Source organism: Somniosus microcephalus, unplaced genomic scaffold, assembly GCF_052327205.1.
Source record: "Somniosus microcephalus isolate GS21.2 unplaced genomic scaffold, FLI_Smic_1.0 unresolved_chr2, whole genome shotgun sequence".
In the NCBI taxonomy this organism is placed as follows: Eukaryota; Metazoa; Chordata; class Chondrichthyes; order Squaliformes; family Somniosidae; genus Somniosus; species Somniosus microcephalus.
This window is the reverse complement of record NW_028225180.1, coordinates 64,210,297-64,229,080: the sequence shown is the minus strand read 5'-3', so window position 1 is coordinate 64,229,080 and position 18,784 is coordinate 64,210,297. Positions and strand designations below refer to the sequence as shown.

At 49.4% G+C, this 18,784-nt stretch overlaps 2 protein-coding genes and 1 pseudogene across 3 annotated transcripts in view; 2 read left to right on the top strand and 1 right to left on the bottom strand.

Moving 5' to 3' along the window:
- LOC147092727 (NACHT, LRR and PYD domains-containing protein 3-like) overlaps window positions 1–18,784 on the bottom strand; it is a 1,209,123-nt pseudogene that overhangs the window by 63,660 nt on the left and 1,126,679 nt on the right. The window lies entirely within an intron of this gene.
- The window catches only part of LOC147092741 (NACHT, LRR and PYD domains-containing protein 3-like), a 45,142-nt gene continuing 27,761 nt past the window's right edge, over window positions 1,404–18,784 (top strand). Inside the window, exon 1 of the mRNA XM_085976396.1 lies at window positions 1,404–2,005. Within this exon, the coding sequence (XP_085832522.1) occupies window positions 1,924–2,005 (82 nt within the window). The 5' untranslated portion in view covers window positions 1,404–1,923. The remainder of the gene's footprint in view (window positions 2,006–18,784) is intronic.
- Window positions 1,999–17,816, top strand: LOC147092742 (uncharacterized). The gene is made up of 3 exons (XM_085976000.1): window positions 1,999–2,615; window positions 16,078–16,240; window positions 16,399–17,816. The coding sequence occupies exons 1-3, from the start codon at window positions 2,613–2,615 to the stop codon at window positions 17,541–17,543; spliced, it is 1,311 nt and encodes a 436-aa protein (XP_085832126.1). The 5' UTR covers window positions 1,999–2,612; the 3' UTR covers window positions 17,544–17,816.

The following is an 18,784-nucleotide window of genomic DNA, read 5'->3' as shown; positions in this document are numbered from 1 at the left end:
CCCTGGGCCCGCTCCGCTACCCACAGGGCCATGACCGATCCGAACCTAGACTCATGTCCAAATTCCTGCCCGCTCCCTGTAACCCTTAATTCCCTTTACTTCTAGGAAACTGTCTATATCTGTTTTAAATTTATGTAATGATGTAGCTTCTACAGCTTTTTGGGGCAGCATATTCCATGGACCTACCACCCTCTGAGTGAAGTAGTTCCTCCTCATCTCAGTTTTGAAAGAGCAGCCCCTTATTCTAAGACTATGCCACCTAGTTCTAGTTTCACCCATCATCGGAAACATCTTCCCTGCATCCACCCGATCCAACCCCTTCACAATCTTATATGTTTCAATAAGATCGCCTTGTTGAGATACCGCGGCAAACGTGGGAGTCGAGACCAGAGCTATTGAAAACACAACTGCTTTATTCTAACCACATGGCAAACAGGAACTAGAAAAGCCCGCGCATCCACTTAAATACTTCCCAGACAGGAAGTGCTCCCGGCAGCCTGTCCCTGCGGGAAACAAGTTGCTGGAGGAAAGGGCCCCCGGCTGGGGGCTTCTGCTTAAACTGTCCGTGCCGCCGTGAGCGGATTATGTCCAGTGGTGGCGTGTCGCCACAGCCTCTCATTCTTCTGAACTCCAATGAGTAGAGTCCCAATCTACTCAACCTCTCCTCATATGTCCATCCCCTCATCCCCGGGATTAACCAAGTGAACCGTATTAATAGATGTTTGTTGGGCATTAAGGGTTACGGAACCAAGGTTAGGGTCGAGACACAGATCAGCCATGGTTTAATTGAATGGTGGAACAGGCTGGAGGGGCTGAATGGGCCCCTCTTGTTGCTATGGTCCGATGAAGTCCTACCACTGGGGGCGCTGTAGTAATGCGTTCGTGCTCCCTTGCTCTCCCGCGCAGGCGCAGTGCCGCTCCCTTGCTCTCCCGCGCAGGCGCAATGCAGCTCCCTTGCTCTCCCGCGCAGGCGCAGTGCCGCTCCCTTGCTCTCTCGCGCAGGCGCAGTGCCGCTCCCTTGCTCTCCTGCGCAGGCGCAGTGCCGCTCCTTTGCTGATCCGGGGATGTGCAGTGGGCGGGGTTTGCTGTGTGCCGGGCTGGGCGGCGCGGGCCGGTGTGTGACTGACGGTAAGAAACAGGATGGTTGCCCGGGTTACAGGGGCCGTGCTCTGTGACTGAGGGAACTTGGCTCCATTCAGCACACGGCCTGACAGCGCGGCTGCTCAGCCCAGAGTTTAGATCACAGGGAGGGAGGGAGGGGCTTCACAGAGTCACAGCCCCGGTTTGTAACTCCGCAGAGAAACGGAGGGGAGATTCCTGTCAGCATCAGCTCCCGGGGAATGTGCTGAACCGGCTCACAATACAGGGGCTGGTCCGGGGGTGGAGGGCGCGGTGGGTTCAGGCAGTTTGGACACAAAATGGGGCATTTTCGCCCACAGCAGTGAAACTGGGGGTGTCTCAGGCGGCCGGAATTTTACTGTGAGGAAAATCTCCAAACTAAACACGCAGCCCCGGAACTGAGGACCTGAGGAAAGGGACAAAATTAAACAAATACTCGGCCTTGAAATTTAACGTTTAGTTAGCGGAAGAAAAGTCTACATTACATTATTTCACGCTTTCAATATTGTTCTCATTTTCTGCTCTGCCATAATTAGATCTTCCGGTGAATGACGGAGTGATTGAGGAAGGTCCACAGCTGGAAGTAAACCGGGATTGTCGACTGAGGAACAACAGCAGGTGAAGCAGCACAGGATTGTGAGAGCACCAACCAGAGAGAATCCTTCCGATTCAAAGAGATTCCAGAGATCGACTGGGGAGAAATGTCAGAGAGTCCCATTGACTCATACACAATGGTCCTGTAGATGGACTGGGGAGAAAGGTCAGAGGGAGTCCCATTGACTCAGATATGCACCGGTCCTGGAGATGGACTGGGGAGAAAGGTCAGAGAGAGTCCCATTCACTCTGATACACACTGGTCCTGTAGACAGTCCACAATGGTTACAAGGTAAGGCAGGAAATGGTGAGAATGAGACTGGGAGAGTCTGACCACCGAGCACAATTATCTAGCAATGGAATGTGAAGTGAGATCAGTTTCTGTCTCTAAACACAGTCATAGCAAATCTTGTGTGTATTTTGGAGTAAAGGAGTTTGATCTAAGAGATGACTCCAGTCTGGGGCAGAGCCCTGCAGACTGACACGTGTCTGTTTATTAGGTGGGGCTGAACTCACCGACACCATCAGATCTCAGTGTTAAAATAGCTCAGATCTGGTGACAAATCAAGGGGAAAGATTGAACAGAGAAACTAATTATAGTCTATTTATTGAACACGATGCAGAGACAAACCTCAAAGATCATCGTGGCCTGTGACCAGCAGGTACGGAGTATTGTCAGATAGTTACTGCTGAGCACAGCTTCATTACCTTTGGACATCCACAGTGTTTATTTCTGGGGGCGGTGAAAGACATTAAACGCCGGGTTAGTGTTTGCCTCCTGTTTCATTGGTCACAGACACACACAATACAGAAGTAGAACAACAACAACAAGCAGGGAATGTGCTTCCAAAATCAACGTCAGATACACAGCGAGCATCAGATTGCCAGTGGATTCTGAAATGGTGAGAACCCAAACCAAGTAAAACACAGAATATAGTTTGAAATGGGGATGAGTAAAAACATTAGAAATAAAAGCTGAAAATGCTGGAAACACTCAGCGGGTCAGGCAGTGTCTGTGGGGAGAGGAAGGTGGGGTTAATGTTTCAGATCCTGAACCTGTTCTCCGGAAAGGTCATTGACCTGAACTGTTAACCCCACCGCCCCCTCCCCACAGACACTGCCTGACCCGCTGAGTGTTTCCAGCATTTTCAGCATTTATGACAGATTTCCAGCATCTCCAGTATTTTGCTGTTAGTGATAATATTAGAAGTTGGTTTTGATATTAGAAGAGATGTAAGTTTCCTCCCTTGTACAATGTCTGTTATATTCAGGGTAAGACTGTCCAGAGCGCAATAAATTCCTGTCCCCACTCTGCCCCTGCCTCCCCCTCTCTTTCCTTTGACTCTACCCCCGCCACACTGACATAACCCCTGTGCCCGCTGGACGCCCAACCCCTCGGCCTATGAGTGTGACCAGGCTTTCCATTTTAAGTGTTTCCTAGACCGTGCACCCTGCTGATGTGGAGATGCATGAAAAGCATCAACCAGCTATGCTAGTGGAAAGGATTCTCATGGGTGAACAGCACCTGTGGGGCAGGTAGAAAGGTAAAATTAGCCATTGTCTTCTGCCCTGCCACGAGCTGTGTTCCCGAGACATCGACTCCATCCCTCTCTCTGCCCACTGTCTGAGGCTAAAGCAGAGCATTCACAACCTTGCTGTCGTACTTGACCATATGATATGCTTCTGATCACATAACCACTCCATGACCAGCACCGTCTACTTCCAGCTCCATAACAGCGCCGGTCTCTGCCCCTGCTTCAGCTTATCTGTTGTTGATACCCTTATCCATTCCTTTGTTACCTCTAGACGTGACTGTTCCAAGGCTCTCCTGGCCGGCCTCCTCCTCCCACTCTCCATAAACTTGACCTCCTCCAAAAATCTGCTCCGTGTTCTAACTCTCAACAAGTCCCGTTCACCCATCATCCCTGTGCTCGCTGACCTGTATTGGCTCCGGGTCTGGCGTTACACTGATTTTATAATTCTCATCCTTGTTTTCAAACCCCTCCATGGCCTTGCCCCTCCCTATCTCTGTAATCTCCAAGTCCTACGTCCCTCCGAAATCCCTTCCCTCCTCCAATTCTGATCTGTGGCACATCTCTGATTTCCTTCTCTCCACCATTGCCGGCCGTGCCTTTAGCTGCAGAGGCGCTAAGCTCTGGAATTTCCTCTTTAAACATCTCTACCTCTCTCTGCTCCTTTAAGATGCTCCTTAAAACCTACTTCTTTATCCAAATATAGAATAAGAGCTGTGGCAGCCGGCTCGTGTGGACCATAAACACCGGCACAGACCACTTGGGCTGAATAGCCTGTTTCTCTGCTGTTAATTCTATGTAAAACAGGAAGTGACGATACCACATTTTCTGAGACAGTTTGGTACAAACCGAGCTTTGGTCTTATTCTGTAGCCTGCAACAAGCAAACTCCTCTGGTGGAAGTGGGAGATTCCAGTCGCCCAGCCAGAGCGCGTGGAATATTCTGTAAAAGTGAAATGAGTTCAACATTGAATGAGACTTGTGTATTTCAGAGGAGAGAGTTTGATCAGAGACTCGCCCAGTTTGACACGTGGGTGAAGAGTTAGACATGTGCATCTCCATCTCCAGCCTCCCTTTCCTCAATGTTTGGTCACCTCCCGAATCTCTGCCCATCTTTTTCACAGCTTCAATTTGACTCTCTCCAGTTGGGTTTCTGTTCCTGCCACAGCACTGAAATCGCAATAACCAAAGTCCCAATCGACACTTTCTAAGACTGTGACCGTGGTAAACTATCCCTCATTCTTCTTGACCTCTGCACTCTTTTACACGATCGAGCACAATATCATCCAACGCCTCTCGTCCGTTATCCAGCTCAGTGGGACTGTCCTCGCTTTATTCCACTTTTACCCATCTAGTAGTCAGAGAATCTCCATCAACAGCTTCTCTTCCCGCTCCCGTGCTTTAACCTCTGGAGTCCCCCATGGATCTATCCTCGCCCCTCCTATTTCTCATCTACGTGCTGCCCCTTGGAGACATTATCCGAAGACAAGTGTGCAACATTCACCTGTATCCTGACAACACACTGCTCCACATCTCCTCCACCTCTGGAACCCTCCACTGACTCTGCTTTCTCACGCTGCTTGTCCGACATCCATCTGTGATGAGCTACACATCTCTCCAATTAAACATTGGGACGATCAAAGACATGGGGCTAAAAATTCAGTGGAGGCGCAAACGGGGTGGCCAGATCGTCTGGGCGCCGGAATTACCGCTGCGTTCGGAGCAGTAACTGAATATCACAGCGCAACGTGCTGTGGTACTGCAGGCCTTCCTCCCGTTCTTAAGGGGGAGGGGCCTGCACCAGCACGATGCCCGATCGCGAGTACCGGCAAAAGAGCCCGGCACCGAGGGGAAGTGCCGGGCCCTCGGGACACAGTCGGCAATGCGCGGGGGGGGGGGGGGCGATCAGGAGGCCGGGGACGGAGGTGCTGGCAGGCGGCCACCGGGAAAAATGGCCGGCCAGCACCTCCACCTTAATTTGCGCCGCTCCCGCCACAGGTAAGCCCCGTGAACCGGGCGCGATTTGCGGCCAGAGTAGCGGAGGCGGTTGCAAACAAATATAGCGATCGGGGCGGTAGCGGGGCGCTGTGCACACCAATGACTTCATCGGTGGCGGCGCAGCGCTACAGGCTAACGCCGCCATTAGCGCCCCCGACAAATATCGCGGGAGGCGCGGCCAGTGGCGCTACAGCCACTGACTGCCCTCTTTAGGCGCTAACTGGTGGTGCTACCCACCGAATTTTTAGCCCATGGTCTTCGGCAACTGCCAGGAATTCTGTTCCCTCGCCAATGATTCGCTCCCCGTCCCAATCAGTGTCTCAGATTTAAACATACTGTTCGCAACTGCAGCGTTCTATCTGACGCCAAGCTGAGCTTCTGACCCGATATTCTCTGCAGCTCAAAGACTGCCAACTTTCACCTCCGTAACAGCAGCCATCTTCGTCACTGCTTCTACCAATCTGCTGCTGAAACCCTCATCCATACTTTTATCACCTGGAGACTCGAATTTCCCAGTGCTCTCTGGGTCGGCCTTGATCCTTTCACCCTCCGTAAACTTAAATGCATCAAAAACCCTGCTCAGCAATCACCCCTGTTCTAGCGAACCTACATTGGCTCCTGCTCCCCCAGCACCTCCAAATTAAAACTCTCATCCTCGTTTAAATCCCTTCATGGTCTTGTCCCTTCCAGTCTCTGTAACCTCCTCCAGTCCTACACGCCCCCCACCTCCAAGATCTCTCTGTTTCTCTGACTCTGGTCTTTTGTGCATTTCACCCTATCCTCATTCCAATGGTGGCGGCCGTGCCTTCGGCTGTCCCGGCTCTGAAATTCCGTACCTAAACCTCTCTGCTTCCCTCTCCTCCTGTTAGAGCAGCCTAAAACTCACTTCTTTAAGAACATAATAAATAGGAGCAGGAGGAGGCCATTTGACCCTTCGAGCCTGCTTCGTCATTCAATAAGATCACGGCTGATCTATTGCCTCATCTCCCCTTTCCTGCACTATCCCCATATCCCTTGATATCCCTTGATTCCCTTAATATTCAAAAATCTATCGATCTCTGTCTTGAATATACTCAATGACTGAGCCTCCTCCACCCTCTGAGTGAAGAAATTTCTCCTCATCTCAGTCCTAAATAGCTGACCCCTTATTCTGAGTCTGTGACCCCTGGTTCTATTCTCCACAGCCAGGGGAAACATTCTCCCTGCATCTACCCTGTCGAGCCCTGTAAGAATTTTGTATGTTTCAATGAGATCACCTCTCATTTTTCTAAACTCTAGAGAATATAGGCCTAGTCTACTCAGCCTCTCCTCCGTTCAGAGACGATTCATACGGTTGATTCCTGAGATGAAGGCTGACTTATGAGGAAAGGTTGAGCAGGTTGGGCCTATACTCATTGTAAATTAGAAGAATGAGAGGTGATCTTATTGAAACAGATAAGATACTGAGGGGGCTCGACAAGGTAGACGCAGAGAGGATGTTTCCCCTCGTGGGGAAATCTAGAACTCGGGGGCATAGTTTCAGAATAAAGGGTCGCCATTTTAGAACTGAAATGAGGAGGAATTTCTTCTGAGGGTTGTAAATCTGTGGAATTCTCTGCCCCAGAGAGCTGTGGAGGCTGGGTCATTAAATACATTTAAGGTGGAGATAGACAGATTATTACAAGATAAGGGAGTGAAGGATTATGGGGAGCGGGCAAGGAAGTGGCTTTGAGCCAAGATCAGCCCTGATCTTATTGAATGGTGGAGCAGGCTCAAGGGGCCAAGTGGCCTATTCCTGCTCCTATTTCTTATGTTCTCCGAGGAAAATTTCCCCATCCCAGGAACCAGTCTGGTGAGCCTTCATTGCACTCTCTCTAAGGGATGAAATAGCAGAGGCTCTGACCATCATTTTCCAACCCTCGCTGCAGATGTGATGCCAGAGAACTGGAGGACTGCTAACGTGGTACCGTTGTTTAAAAAGGAAGATAGGGATAGACCGAGAAATTGCAGGCCAGTCAGCCTAGCCTCGGTAGTGGGAAAATTATTGGAAAAAATTCTGAGGCACAGGATAAGTCTTCATTTAAAAAGACATGGATTAATCAAGGCATGGATTTGTTATGGGGAGGTCGTGTCTGACTAACTTGATTGAATTTTTTGAGGAGGTGACGAGGGTCGATGAGGGTAGTGTATTTGATGCAGTCTATATGGATTTTAGCAAGGTTTTTGATAAGGTCCCACATGGCAGACTGATCACGAAATTAAAAGCCCATGGGATCCAAGGCGAAGTGGTAAGTTTGATCCAAAATTGGCTCAGAAGTAGGAAGCAAAGGGTGATGGTCAATGGGTGTTTTTTGTGACTGGAAGGCTGTTTCCAGTGGGGTTCTACAGGGCCCAGTACTGGGCCCCTTGCTTTTTGTAATATATATATCAATGATATAGACTTTAATGTAGGGGGTATGATTAAGAAGTTTGCAGATGATACAAAAATTGGCAGTGCGGTGGATAATGAAGAAGAAAGCTGCAGACTGCAATGGACTGGTCAGGTGGGCAGAACAGTGGCAAATGGAATTCAATCTGGAGAAGTGCGAGGTAATGCTTTTGGGGAGCGCCAACAAGGCAAGAGAATACACAATAAATGGTAGGACACTGATAAGTGCAGGGGAACAGAGGGACCTTGGAGTGCATGTCCACAGATCCCTAAAGGTAGCAGGGCAGGTAGATAAGATGGTTAAGAAAAGCATATGCCTTTATTAGTCAAGGCATAGAATTTAAGAGCAGGGAGGTTGTGCTTGAACTGTATAAAACGCTAGTTAGACCTCAGCTAGAGCACTGTGTGCAGTTCTGGTCGCCACATTACAGGAAAGATGTGATTGCGCTAGAGAGGGTACAGAGGAGATTTCCGAGGATGTTTCCTGGACTGGAGAATTTTAGTTATGTGGAAAGATTGGAGAGGCTGGTGTTGTTTTCTTTGAGGGGCTGAGATAGAGTGGATGGAAAGGAACTATTTCCCTTAGCAGAAGGGTCATTAACCAGGGGGCATAGATTTAAATAATTGGTCGGAAGTTTAGAGGGGATTTGAGGAGAATTGTTTTCACCCAGAGCTGGGCGGAGGTCTGGAACTCACTGCCTGAAAGGATGGTAGAGGCAGAGACCCTCATCACATTTAAAAAGTACTTGGATATGCACTTGAAGTACCATAACCTACAAGGCTACGGACCAAGTGTTGGAAAGTGGGATTAGGGTGGATAGCTCTTTGTCAGCCGGCACGGACAAGATGGGCCGAATGGCCTCCTTCTGTGCTGTAAATTTCTATGATTCTATGGCAAGTATATCCTTCCTTGGGTAAGGAGACTTAAACTGTACACAATACTCCCGGTGTAGTCTCACCAGGGCCCTATATAATTGTAATAAGACGTCTTTACTCTTATAATCAAATCCTCTTGTGATAAAGGCCAACACACCATTTGCTTTCCTAATTGCTTGCTATACCTGCATGTTAACTTTCAGTAATTCGTGTACAAGGACACCCAGGACCCTCTGAACACCAACATTTCCCAATCTCTCACCATTTTAAAAAATACTCTGCTTTTCTATTTTTTTCTACCAAAGTGGATAACGTTTCATTTCTCCACGTTATATTCCATGTGCCATGTTCTTGCCCACACACTTAGCCTGTGTATATCCCCTTGAAGCCTCCTTGCACCCTCCTCACAACTTACATTCCCACCCAGCTTTGTATCATCGGCAAACTTGGATATATTACTTTTGGTCGACTCATCCAAATCATTGATATAGTGAATAGCTGAGGCCCAAGCACTGATCCTTGTGGTACCCCACTAGTTACAGCCTGCCAACCCGAAAATGACCCATTTATTCCTACTCTCTGTTTTCTGTCAGTTAACCAATCCTCAATCCATGCTAGTATATTACCCCCATTCCCCAGAGCCCTAATTTTGTTTAATAACCTTGTGTGTGGCACCTTATTAAATGCCTACTGAAAATCCAAATACACCACATCCACTGGTTCCCCCTTATCCTGTGAGTTATAATCTCAAAAAACTCTAACAGACTTGTAAAACACGATTTCCCTTTCATAAATCCGTGTTGACTGTCCAATCCTATTATTATTTTCTAAGTGCTCTGTTACCTAGTCCTTAATAATAGATTCTAGCATTTTCCCTGCTACTGATGCCAGGCTAACTGGCCTGTTATTCCCTGTTTTCCCTCTCCCTCCTTTCTTAAATCGTGGGGTTACATTTGCTACCTTCCAATCTGCGGGAACTGTTCTAGAATCTGGAATTTTGGAAAATGAGAACCAATGCATCCACTATCTCTATAGACACCTTTTTCAAAATCCGAGGATGTAGACCATCAGGTCCAGGGGATTGATTGGCTTTCAGTCCCATTAATTTCTCCAGTACTATTTTTGTTTATTGATACTAATTTCTATCAGTTCCTCATTCTCGCTAGACCCTTGGTTCTCCACTATTTCCGGGAATTTCTTTGTGTTTGTCTTCACAGATAAGCCATTTCCTTATTCCCCATTATAATTTCTCTTTTCTCCGCCTGTAAGGGACCCACGTTTACTTTTACTAATATTTTCCTGTTGACGATACCCGTAGAAGCTTTTACAGTCTGTTTTTATGTCTCTCGCTAGTTTACTTTCATTCTATTTTCCCTTTCTTTATCAATTTCTTGGTCCTCCTTTGCTGAATTCTAAAATCCTTCCAATCTTCAGGCTTACTACTCTTCTTGGCAACATTTTAAGCCTCTTCCTTTGATCTCATACTATCTTTAACTTCTCTTGTTAGCTGCGGTTGTACCACTTTTCCTGTGGGATTTTTGTGCCTTAAAGGAATGTGTATTTGTTGTAAATTATGTATTAATTGTTTAAATGCTAGCCATTGCTTGTCTACCTCCATACCTTTTTAATGTACTGTAGTTTCCCAATCTACCTTAGCCAATTCGCCCCTCATACCTACGTAGTTTGCTTTAGATTTCAAACCCTAGTTTCAGATTTAACTAAATCGCTTTCAAACTCAATATAAACTTCAGACTTAGATACTCACTGGTCCTGGAGATGGACTGGGGAGAAAGGTCAGAGAGAGTCCCATTGACTCCGATACACACTGGTGCTGGAGATGGACTGGGGAGAAAGATCAGAGAGTCCCATTGACTCAGATGATGTCCTCCACACTATTACTGCAAATTTGTTTTGCCCAGTCTATATGTAGATTAAAGTCTCCCATGATTAAGGTATTACCCTTGCTACATGCACCTCTAGTTTTCTGATTTATACTCTGCACTACATTACAAATACAGTTTGGGGGCCTATAAACACCTCCAACCAACGTTTTCTGCCCCTTGCTGTTTCTTAGTTCCACCCAAACTGATTCTTTTACTTGATTTTCGGAGCTAAGAACATTTTTCTCTACTGTCTTTATCGATAAGGTGACCAAAACTCTGCACGGTACTCCGGGTGTGGTCTCATCAAAGCCCTGTACAACTGTAGCAAGACTTCCTTACTGTTGTACTCCAACCCGCTTGTAATAAAGTTCAACATGCCATTCACCTTCCTAATTGCTTGCTGTACCTGCATGCTAACTTTGTTTCCTGTACGAGAACAGCTAAATCTTTCTGAACACCAACATTTAATAATTTTTCACCATTTAAAAAAAGGTTCTGTTTTTCTATTCTTCCTACTAAAGTGAATAAACCACACATTTCCCCACATTATATTCCATCTGTCACCTTATTGCCCACACACTTAACCTGCCCATATCCCTTTGCAGGCTCTTTGTGTCCTCCTCATAGCTTACATTCCCACCTAGTTTTGTATCGTCAGCAAACTTGGCTACATTGCACTCGGACCCTTCATCTAAGTCATTAATATAGTTTGTAAATAGCAGAGGACCAAGCACTGTTCCTTGTGGCAACGCACTAGTTACGACCTGCCAAGCTGAAAATGACCTGTTTATCCCTACTCTGTTTTCTGTCAGTTAACCAATCCTCTATCGATGCTAATAGAATCATAACGGCACAGAAGGAGGCCATTCAGCCCATCGAGTCTGCGCTGGCTCTCTATAGAGCAATCCAGTCAGTCCCATTCCCCCGCTCTATCCCCGTAGCCCTGCAACTTTATTTCCCTCAAGTGCCTATCCAGTCTCCGCTTGAAAATATTGAATGTCTCCGCTTCTACCACTTCCATTGGCAGTGAGTTCCAGGTCCTCACCACTCGCTGCGTAACTTTTCTTTTCCTCACGACCCCCCTGTATCTCTTGGCCAAAACCTTAAATCTATGTGCCCTAGTCGTTGAACCATCCACTAGTAGGAACAGCCTTTCCCCGTCTAGCCTATCCAAACCCGTCATAATCTTGTACACCTCTATCAAATTACCCCTCAACCTCTGCTCCAATGAAAACAAATCCAGCTTCTCCAACCTGTCCTTGTAGCTAATATATTACCCTCAACCCCATGAGCCCTTATCTTGCGTAGCAAACTTTTATGTGGCACCTTATCAAATGTCTTTTGGAAATCCAAATATATTACATCCACCAGTTCCCCTTTATCTACCCATCTAGTTGCATCCTCAAAAGACACTAATAAATTGTTTAAGCATAATTTCCCTTTCATAAAACCATGTTGGCTCTTCCTGATCATATTATGATTTTCTAAGTGCCTTCCTACCCACTCCCTTAATAATGGATTCCAGCACTTTCCTGATGCCAGGCTCACTGGCCTGTAGGTCCCTGCTTTCTCTCTTCCCCCTTGAATAACGGGGTTACATTTTCTACCTTCCAATCTGCTGGGACTGTTCCAGAATCTAGGAAATTTTGTAAGATCACAACCAATGCATCCACTATCTCTGCAGCTACCTCTTTTAGAACTCTAGGATGTAGGCCATCAGGTCCAGGGGATTTGTTGGCTTTTAGTGCCATTAATTTCTCAAGTACTTTTTTTCTCTAAGGAACTTAAAGTAATTAATATCAGTACTTTCATTAGTCCCTTGGTTCCCTAGTATTTTTTGTTATGCTATATATGTCTTCTACTGTGAAGACAGATACAAAATATATGTTTAAAGTCTGTGCCATTTTCTTATTCCCCATTATAATTTCCCTGTCTCAGCCTCTAATGGACCAATGCTTACTTTTGCTACTCTCTCCATGTTTATATACTTTTAGAAGCTCCTGCAATTTTTTTTATGTTTCTTGCTAGAATACTCGCATTCTATTTTCTCCCTTTTTAACAATTTTTGGTCATCCTTTGCTGGTTAACAGAATAAAACTTCCAAATGCAATTTCACACGCTACAGGTCTGCTTCTGTAAATAGCATTCAAGTACATTTATCGTTTATTACACGCTTAGGAACAAAACGTTGGAAGTCGACACCATCAGAAACTTGGGATCATACAGCTCCGAATGAGGCCATTCGGCACAACGTGCCTGTACCCGCTCTCTGAAAGAGCAATCCAATGTGTCCCACTCCCCTGCTCTCTCCCCTTCGTGTATTTAACTAATTCAGTTTTAAAGTTACTGTTGCCTCTGCTCCCACCACTCTTTCAGACAGTGCATTCCAGATCATAACGCAAATTGATAAGATAAAGAGAGATAAATGTTTTTTCTGTTGGAGGAGGCCAGTACAAGGGGGCATAACCTTAAAAGCAGAGCTAGGCCGTTCAGTGGTGATGTTAGAAAGCATTTCTTCACACAAAGGGTAGTGGAAATCTGGAACACTCGCACTCAACAGCCGTTGAGGCTGGGGGTCAATTGAAAATTTCAAAACTGAGTTTGATAGATTTTTGTTAGGCAATGGTATTTAGGCTTATGGAACCAAGGTGGGTAAATGGAGTTAAGATAAAGATCAGCCATGATTGAATTGAATGGCAGAACAGGCTTGAGCCAGTGAATAGCCTACTGTTCCTAAGTTCATATATTCCTATGGCTCTATTTATAAAGCCAGTGATCCCGTATGCTTTTCTAAAAGCTTTATGAATTGTCCTGCCACCTTCAAAGATTTCTGGATGTATGCCCCCATGTTTGTCTGTTCTTGCACCCCCTTTACTCTTGTACTATTTATTTTATATTGCATCTCCTCATTCTTTCTTCCAAAATGCATCACTTCACACTTCTCTGCCTTAAATTTAACCTGCCATGTGTCTGTCCATTTCACCAGACGGTTTAGGTCCTCCTGACGTCTTCTATTATCCTCCTCAGGGCTTACGACTTTTGCGAGTTTTGTGTTATCTGCAAACTATGCACCCAAGTCCAGGTCATTAATATATATTAAAAAGAGCAATGCTCGTAATACCAACCCCTGGGGATACCACTATAACTTCCCTCCAGTCTGAAAAACCTCGCTTCACCACAACCTTCTGCTTTCTGTCCTTTCCCTAATTTAGTATCCACGCTAACATTGCACCTTTAATGTCATTGGCTTCAATTTTGCCAACAAGTCTATTATGAGGTACTTTATCAAAAGTCTTCTAAAATTCCATATGCACGACATCAACTGTACAATCTTCAACGGTCCGCTCCCTTATTTCATCGAAGAAATGAAACTAGTCAGACTCGATTTGCTTTTAACCAATCTGTACTGGATGTAGTTTATTAACCCATGTTCTTCCAAGTGACAAGTAATTTTGTCTCTGGCTATTGTCTCAATGATTTATCTCAAGTTTCCTCAACACTGGCGCTGGACTGATTCGCCTGTAGTTACAGGAAACTTTGTGCTATCCGGAAGTTGAATGTCCGGCAACTTTGATCTAACGGCAGAAATCAGCGGCCGTTTTGGTTAGGTTTTTTTTCTGCTTTTCACAAGCAGGCTCTGGAAAGCGTCTGTCGCTTAGCAACAGCTTCAGAGACGCTTCCAAGCTACCGGGCCGAGTGTTTACAAGCTGTTGCTGAGCAACAGTGTTTGTGGTCAGACACGGCAGGCTCTAGAAAGCATCTCTGTATCTTAGCAACAGCTTCAGAGACGCTTCCAAGCCACGGGCCGAGTGTTTACAAGCTGTATCTGAGCAACAGTTTTTGTGGTCAGATACTGCGATGAAAAGCTCCTATCTGATAACATTGACGCTGGTCTATCCGGAGCTTTTAAAAAAACGGCAGTAGCTCGGTCCCATGGGTGCCGGATAGCACAAAGTTTCTTGTAATTAGTTTATCACACGCCCCATTTTTAAACAAGGGGGTAACATTTACAATCTCCAGTCCTGTGGCACCACTCCCTTATCCAAGCAGGATTCAAAGATTGTGGCCAGAGCCTTACTTCTCTCAGTAACCCAGGATGCATCCCAGCCAGACCAGTGACTTTAACACTTTGAGCGCTGTTAACCGTTTTAGCACATCCTCTTGGTTTATTTATATCCTGTCCAATTTCTCTACCACCGTCTCCTTTACTGTTACATTGGCAGCATCCTCTTTAGTGAACACAGAGGCAAAGTACTCATTTAGTACCTCAGCCATGCCCACTGCATCCACAAGAAGATTGCCCTTTTGGTCCTTAATTGTTGCACCTTTCCATTGATCGTCTTTTTAGACTTCATGGCCTAGAAATTCAGTTCTGACGCTATTGCGGCGCTAAAGTCGGGCGCTCGTCAAATTTAGCGCCCGCCGGAAAGTGCAGGCGAGCTCGCCGAAATTCAGTAGATTTGGCCAACTTTTTGGCCGAGCGCTGCACAAGGCGTTGGAACCTTGTGTTCAGGCGCTAATCCGGCGATGCAGCCTAATAACGCCGATTCCGGGCGCAGCGCAGGTGCGATCATGTGGTGAGTGTCAGCAGACACCCTGACGCCGGCCAGCTCTTAAAGGGGGAAGGGTCAACTTTGACTGCAGCCACGCCCTGCATGCTGTAGCCCTGCAACTAGTCCTCAGGAGTGGTTGTGTGGCATATCAACGCCTGGAGGACATGGAGAGGGCCCGTGAAAGAGCCGAACGCTTCTCTGAGCATGCGCTGGGTGTGCTCCTTCATGGGGTGCGCAAAAGAAGGCGGGTCGTTTGCCCGGCTAGTGGCAGGAAGGCTCCCAGGAGCCAGTTCAGGGAAGCCTGGACCAAAATTGCCCGGAGGGTCTCCTCCAGCTCAGATGTTCCCAGGAGTGCGGACCAGTGCCGCAAGAAATACAACGACCTATGTCGGCTGGTCAAGGTGAGTACCCTTTCCAATGTCCCCCTCATCCTTGCATGTGCACCTCCCATTAGGGCCAAAGGGACATCCAAGGTCTAATGGCCAGCCCTGCTGCCGCTGCAATGGCACTTGCATGTTAATCAAGAGCTCTTTCTGCACTTACCACACTGTGCAAGCTATTCCACCATGGGAGGCCTCACACAGAGCTACAGGGCACCACACTGTGCAAGCTATTCCACCATGGGAGGCCTCACACAGAGCTACAGGGCACCACACTGTGCAAGCTATTCCACCATGGGAGGCCTCACACAGAGCTACAGGGCACCACACTGTGCAAGCTATTCCACCATGGGAGGCCTCACACAGAGCTACAGGGCACCACACTGTGCAAGCTATTCCACCATGGGAGGCCTCACACAGAGCTACAGGGCACCACACTGTGCAAGCTATTCCACCATGGGAGGCCTCACACACAGCTACAGGGCACCACACTGTGCAAGCTATTCCACCATGGCAGGCCTCACACAGAGCTACAGGGCACCACACTGTGCAAGCTATTCCACCATGGGAGGCCTCACACACAGCTACAGGGCACCACACTGTGCAAGCTATTCCACCATGGGAGGCCTCACACACAGCTACAGGGCACCACACTGCAAGCTATTCCACCATGGCAGGCCTCACACACAGCTACAGGGCACCACACTGTACTTAGACGCCCTCCTTTCTCTTGCAGGCCAAGCTGGCGAGGAACGCCAGGAGCCTCCGTGTCACTGGTGGAGGCCCTCGCGAGTTCCAGGAGCTGACGCCTCTGGAAGAGAGGGTGGCCCGACTGCTGCGGCACCCGGTGATTGGGCCTGTGGCGATCGGCGACGCCGACCCTATACTGGAGCCCACTGGTAAGGACAGGACCGGCTGCACCTCTATCCTTGCCCTCGCGCATCAGATCTACATCCTTCCCCAGTGGCCGATAAATGCGCATAATGCACCAGTGCGGCCTCCCTCGCTGTCGGCCTGTCCTCACTCTAAAGCTACACTTGTGCCTTCCTGCTTTCAGCTGGTGAGGAGGAGGTGCTCCCTGAAGCCCACACAGCCAGGCCCTCGGAGGAGGAGGACGTGGAGGAGCAGCAGGAAGGCGCCACCTCGGGGGAACCCTCCTCCGCTCCAGGACATGCCAATGAAGGGGATACGTCTGGCGTGCCGGAGAGCCAGGGGGAGGCGGGGGAGGGGAGCCCCGAACCTGGTCCCAGTGGCATGGACGCCCGCGGCAAGGCTCCGGCGGCACGCGACCCTTCTGCCCAGAGGGGGGAGGCGGTGGAGGGGAGGGCAGAACCTGGTGTCAGTGGCGTGGCCGCACGCGGCAGCGCTCCGGCGGCACGCCAGCCTTCTGGCCAGAGGGTGGAGGCGCCCTCCAGTCCGGACTCGGACGTCGCCCAGGAGGTGCGCCTCCTGGACGAGATGTCGGCGGCGTCGGAGCGCCGCCACGTGGAAATCATGGAGGTGCTGGCACAGATGCCTCAGGCCATCGAAAGCCTCTCTCAAAGTGTGGTGGCTTTCGGCCAAGCCCAGGCCAGGGGCCTCGAGGTTTTCGCTGCAGCGCACGCCAGGGGGGTGGAGCTCCTTGTGGCAGTGCATGAGAGGGGGGTCGAGCAACTCGAGGCAGCGCAGCACGCCAGTCGCCAGCTGAGAGGTGCTGTCCAGACAATGGGACTGCAGATGCGGGGACATGCCGGCGCAGTTGGGGCACTGACTTCTGCGACCCTCGCACTGGCGGGGAGGCGTCGCCAGGCCAGGCGCCGCCCTGCTGCCGCACAACGGTCTGGCCACCCACAGTTTGGCGCGCTTGCTCCCCGGCCAGGCCGCCCGAGTGCACGTGTGTCTGGCGACCAGCGCGCGCCTGGCATCACCCACCTTGTACCCATTGGTGCAGGCGAGCCTGCCACTCCCCCAGCCACGGTGCAAGGAGGTCCTGCAGCCACTGAAGAGGGCCACCCACAGCTGCAGCAGCCACCAGCCGGCCCCTCCCGGGCCCGCCCTCGTGTAGGCCGACCCCCAAGGGCATCTGGCGAGACGCCTTGTCGCCCTGAGGATCCTTCCCCCAGCCTCGGCACAGCCTCACGGCCCAGCTTGAGGCGCAGCAGCAGGACGGGCCGGGGCAAAAGACGCCTGTCCACACACACGCCCTCTCGCCACACCCAATAGAGTGTGTTCACCGAGGGTTTGGGTGATGCGGGGGCTTCTGTTCTGGGGGGCATTATGTGTTTTTGTTTTATGGGGGTCTTTGTGTTGTTGGGGGGGCTTGTTTTTGTTAGGCCAGTGACGAGGCCATTTGGATGCTGATGCTATGTTAGTCCTCCCCAGGTTTTGGGAGTGACAGAAGTTTGTTACTGTTTTTTGGGGGTCTTCTCTGTTTTGCTCTTCCATGTGGGAAGGGCCCTGAGGTTTTCAAATAAAGATGTTTATTTATTCACCATGTGCAGGTGTCATGTTTCAAGTGGTTGTTGGGTTAACCGGCTGAGGGCTTGCGAAGCGGCTGCGTTCAGTGGGCCAGGCCATTCCCTGACAGGGGGCCTAGAAGTGTCGAGCAATAAGCCCCCGGCGGACGGCCCTTGGACCTTGTCGCTCCCTCCTGGCCTGGTGCTGCTCCTCCTCAGGGTCCTCCTGCTCGTCCTCCTGAGGTGGTGGCCCAATGTCAGGTGGCAGTGCCTGAGTCCTGCGGATAGCCAGGTTGTGGAGCATGCAGCAGACCACGACGAACTGGGAGACTCTATCCGGCGAATACTGAAGAGACCCGCCCGAACGATCCAGGCAACGGAACCGTTGCTTGAGGACGCCAATCGTTTGCTCTATTAGGTTCCTTGTGGCTTGATGGCTTTCGTTGTATGCCAGCTCCGCTGGGGTCCTGGGCGCACGGAGCGGGGTCATGAGCCATGTGCACAAAGGATGCCCTTGTCCCCGAGAAGCCATCCCCTTGGTTGAGGCTGTGCCTGGAACATGTCAGCCACAGTAGTCTGTCGCAGGATAAAGGCATCGTGGATGCTTCCTGGGAAGCGGGCATTGACAGCTAGGATGCGCTGCCTGTGGTCACACACCAGCTGCACATTTAGGGAATGGTAGCCCTTCCGGTTGCGGTCTTGCTCGGCATTGCGGATAGGTGGCCGCATAGCCACATGCGTGCAGTCAATGGCGCCCTGCACCATGGGGAAGGCCGCGATCCTGGCAAATCCGAATGCACGCTGCTCCTGCTTGTGTTGGGTCATGGGGAAGGAGATGAATTGGTGGCTCCTCGCGAAAAGTGCTTCGGTGACCTGTCGGATGCAGCGATGCGCGGCGAACTGGGAGATGGTCGCGATGTCCCCAGCAGCGGCTTGGAAGGAGCCGCTTGCATAAAAGCTGAGAGCCACCGTGACCTTCACTTCCACCGAGAGAGACGCCCTGGACAA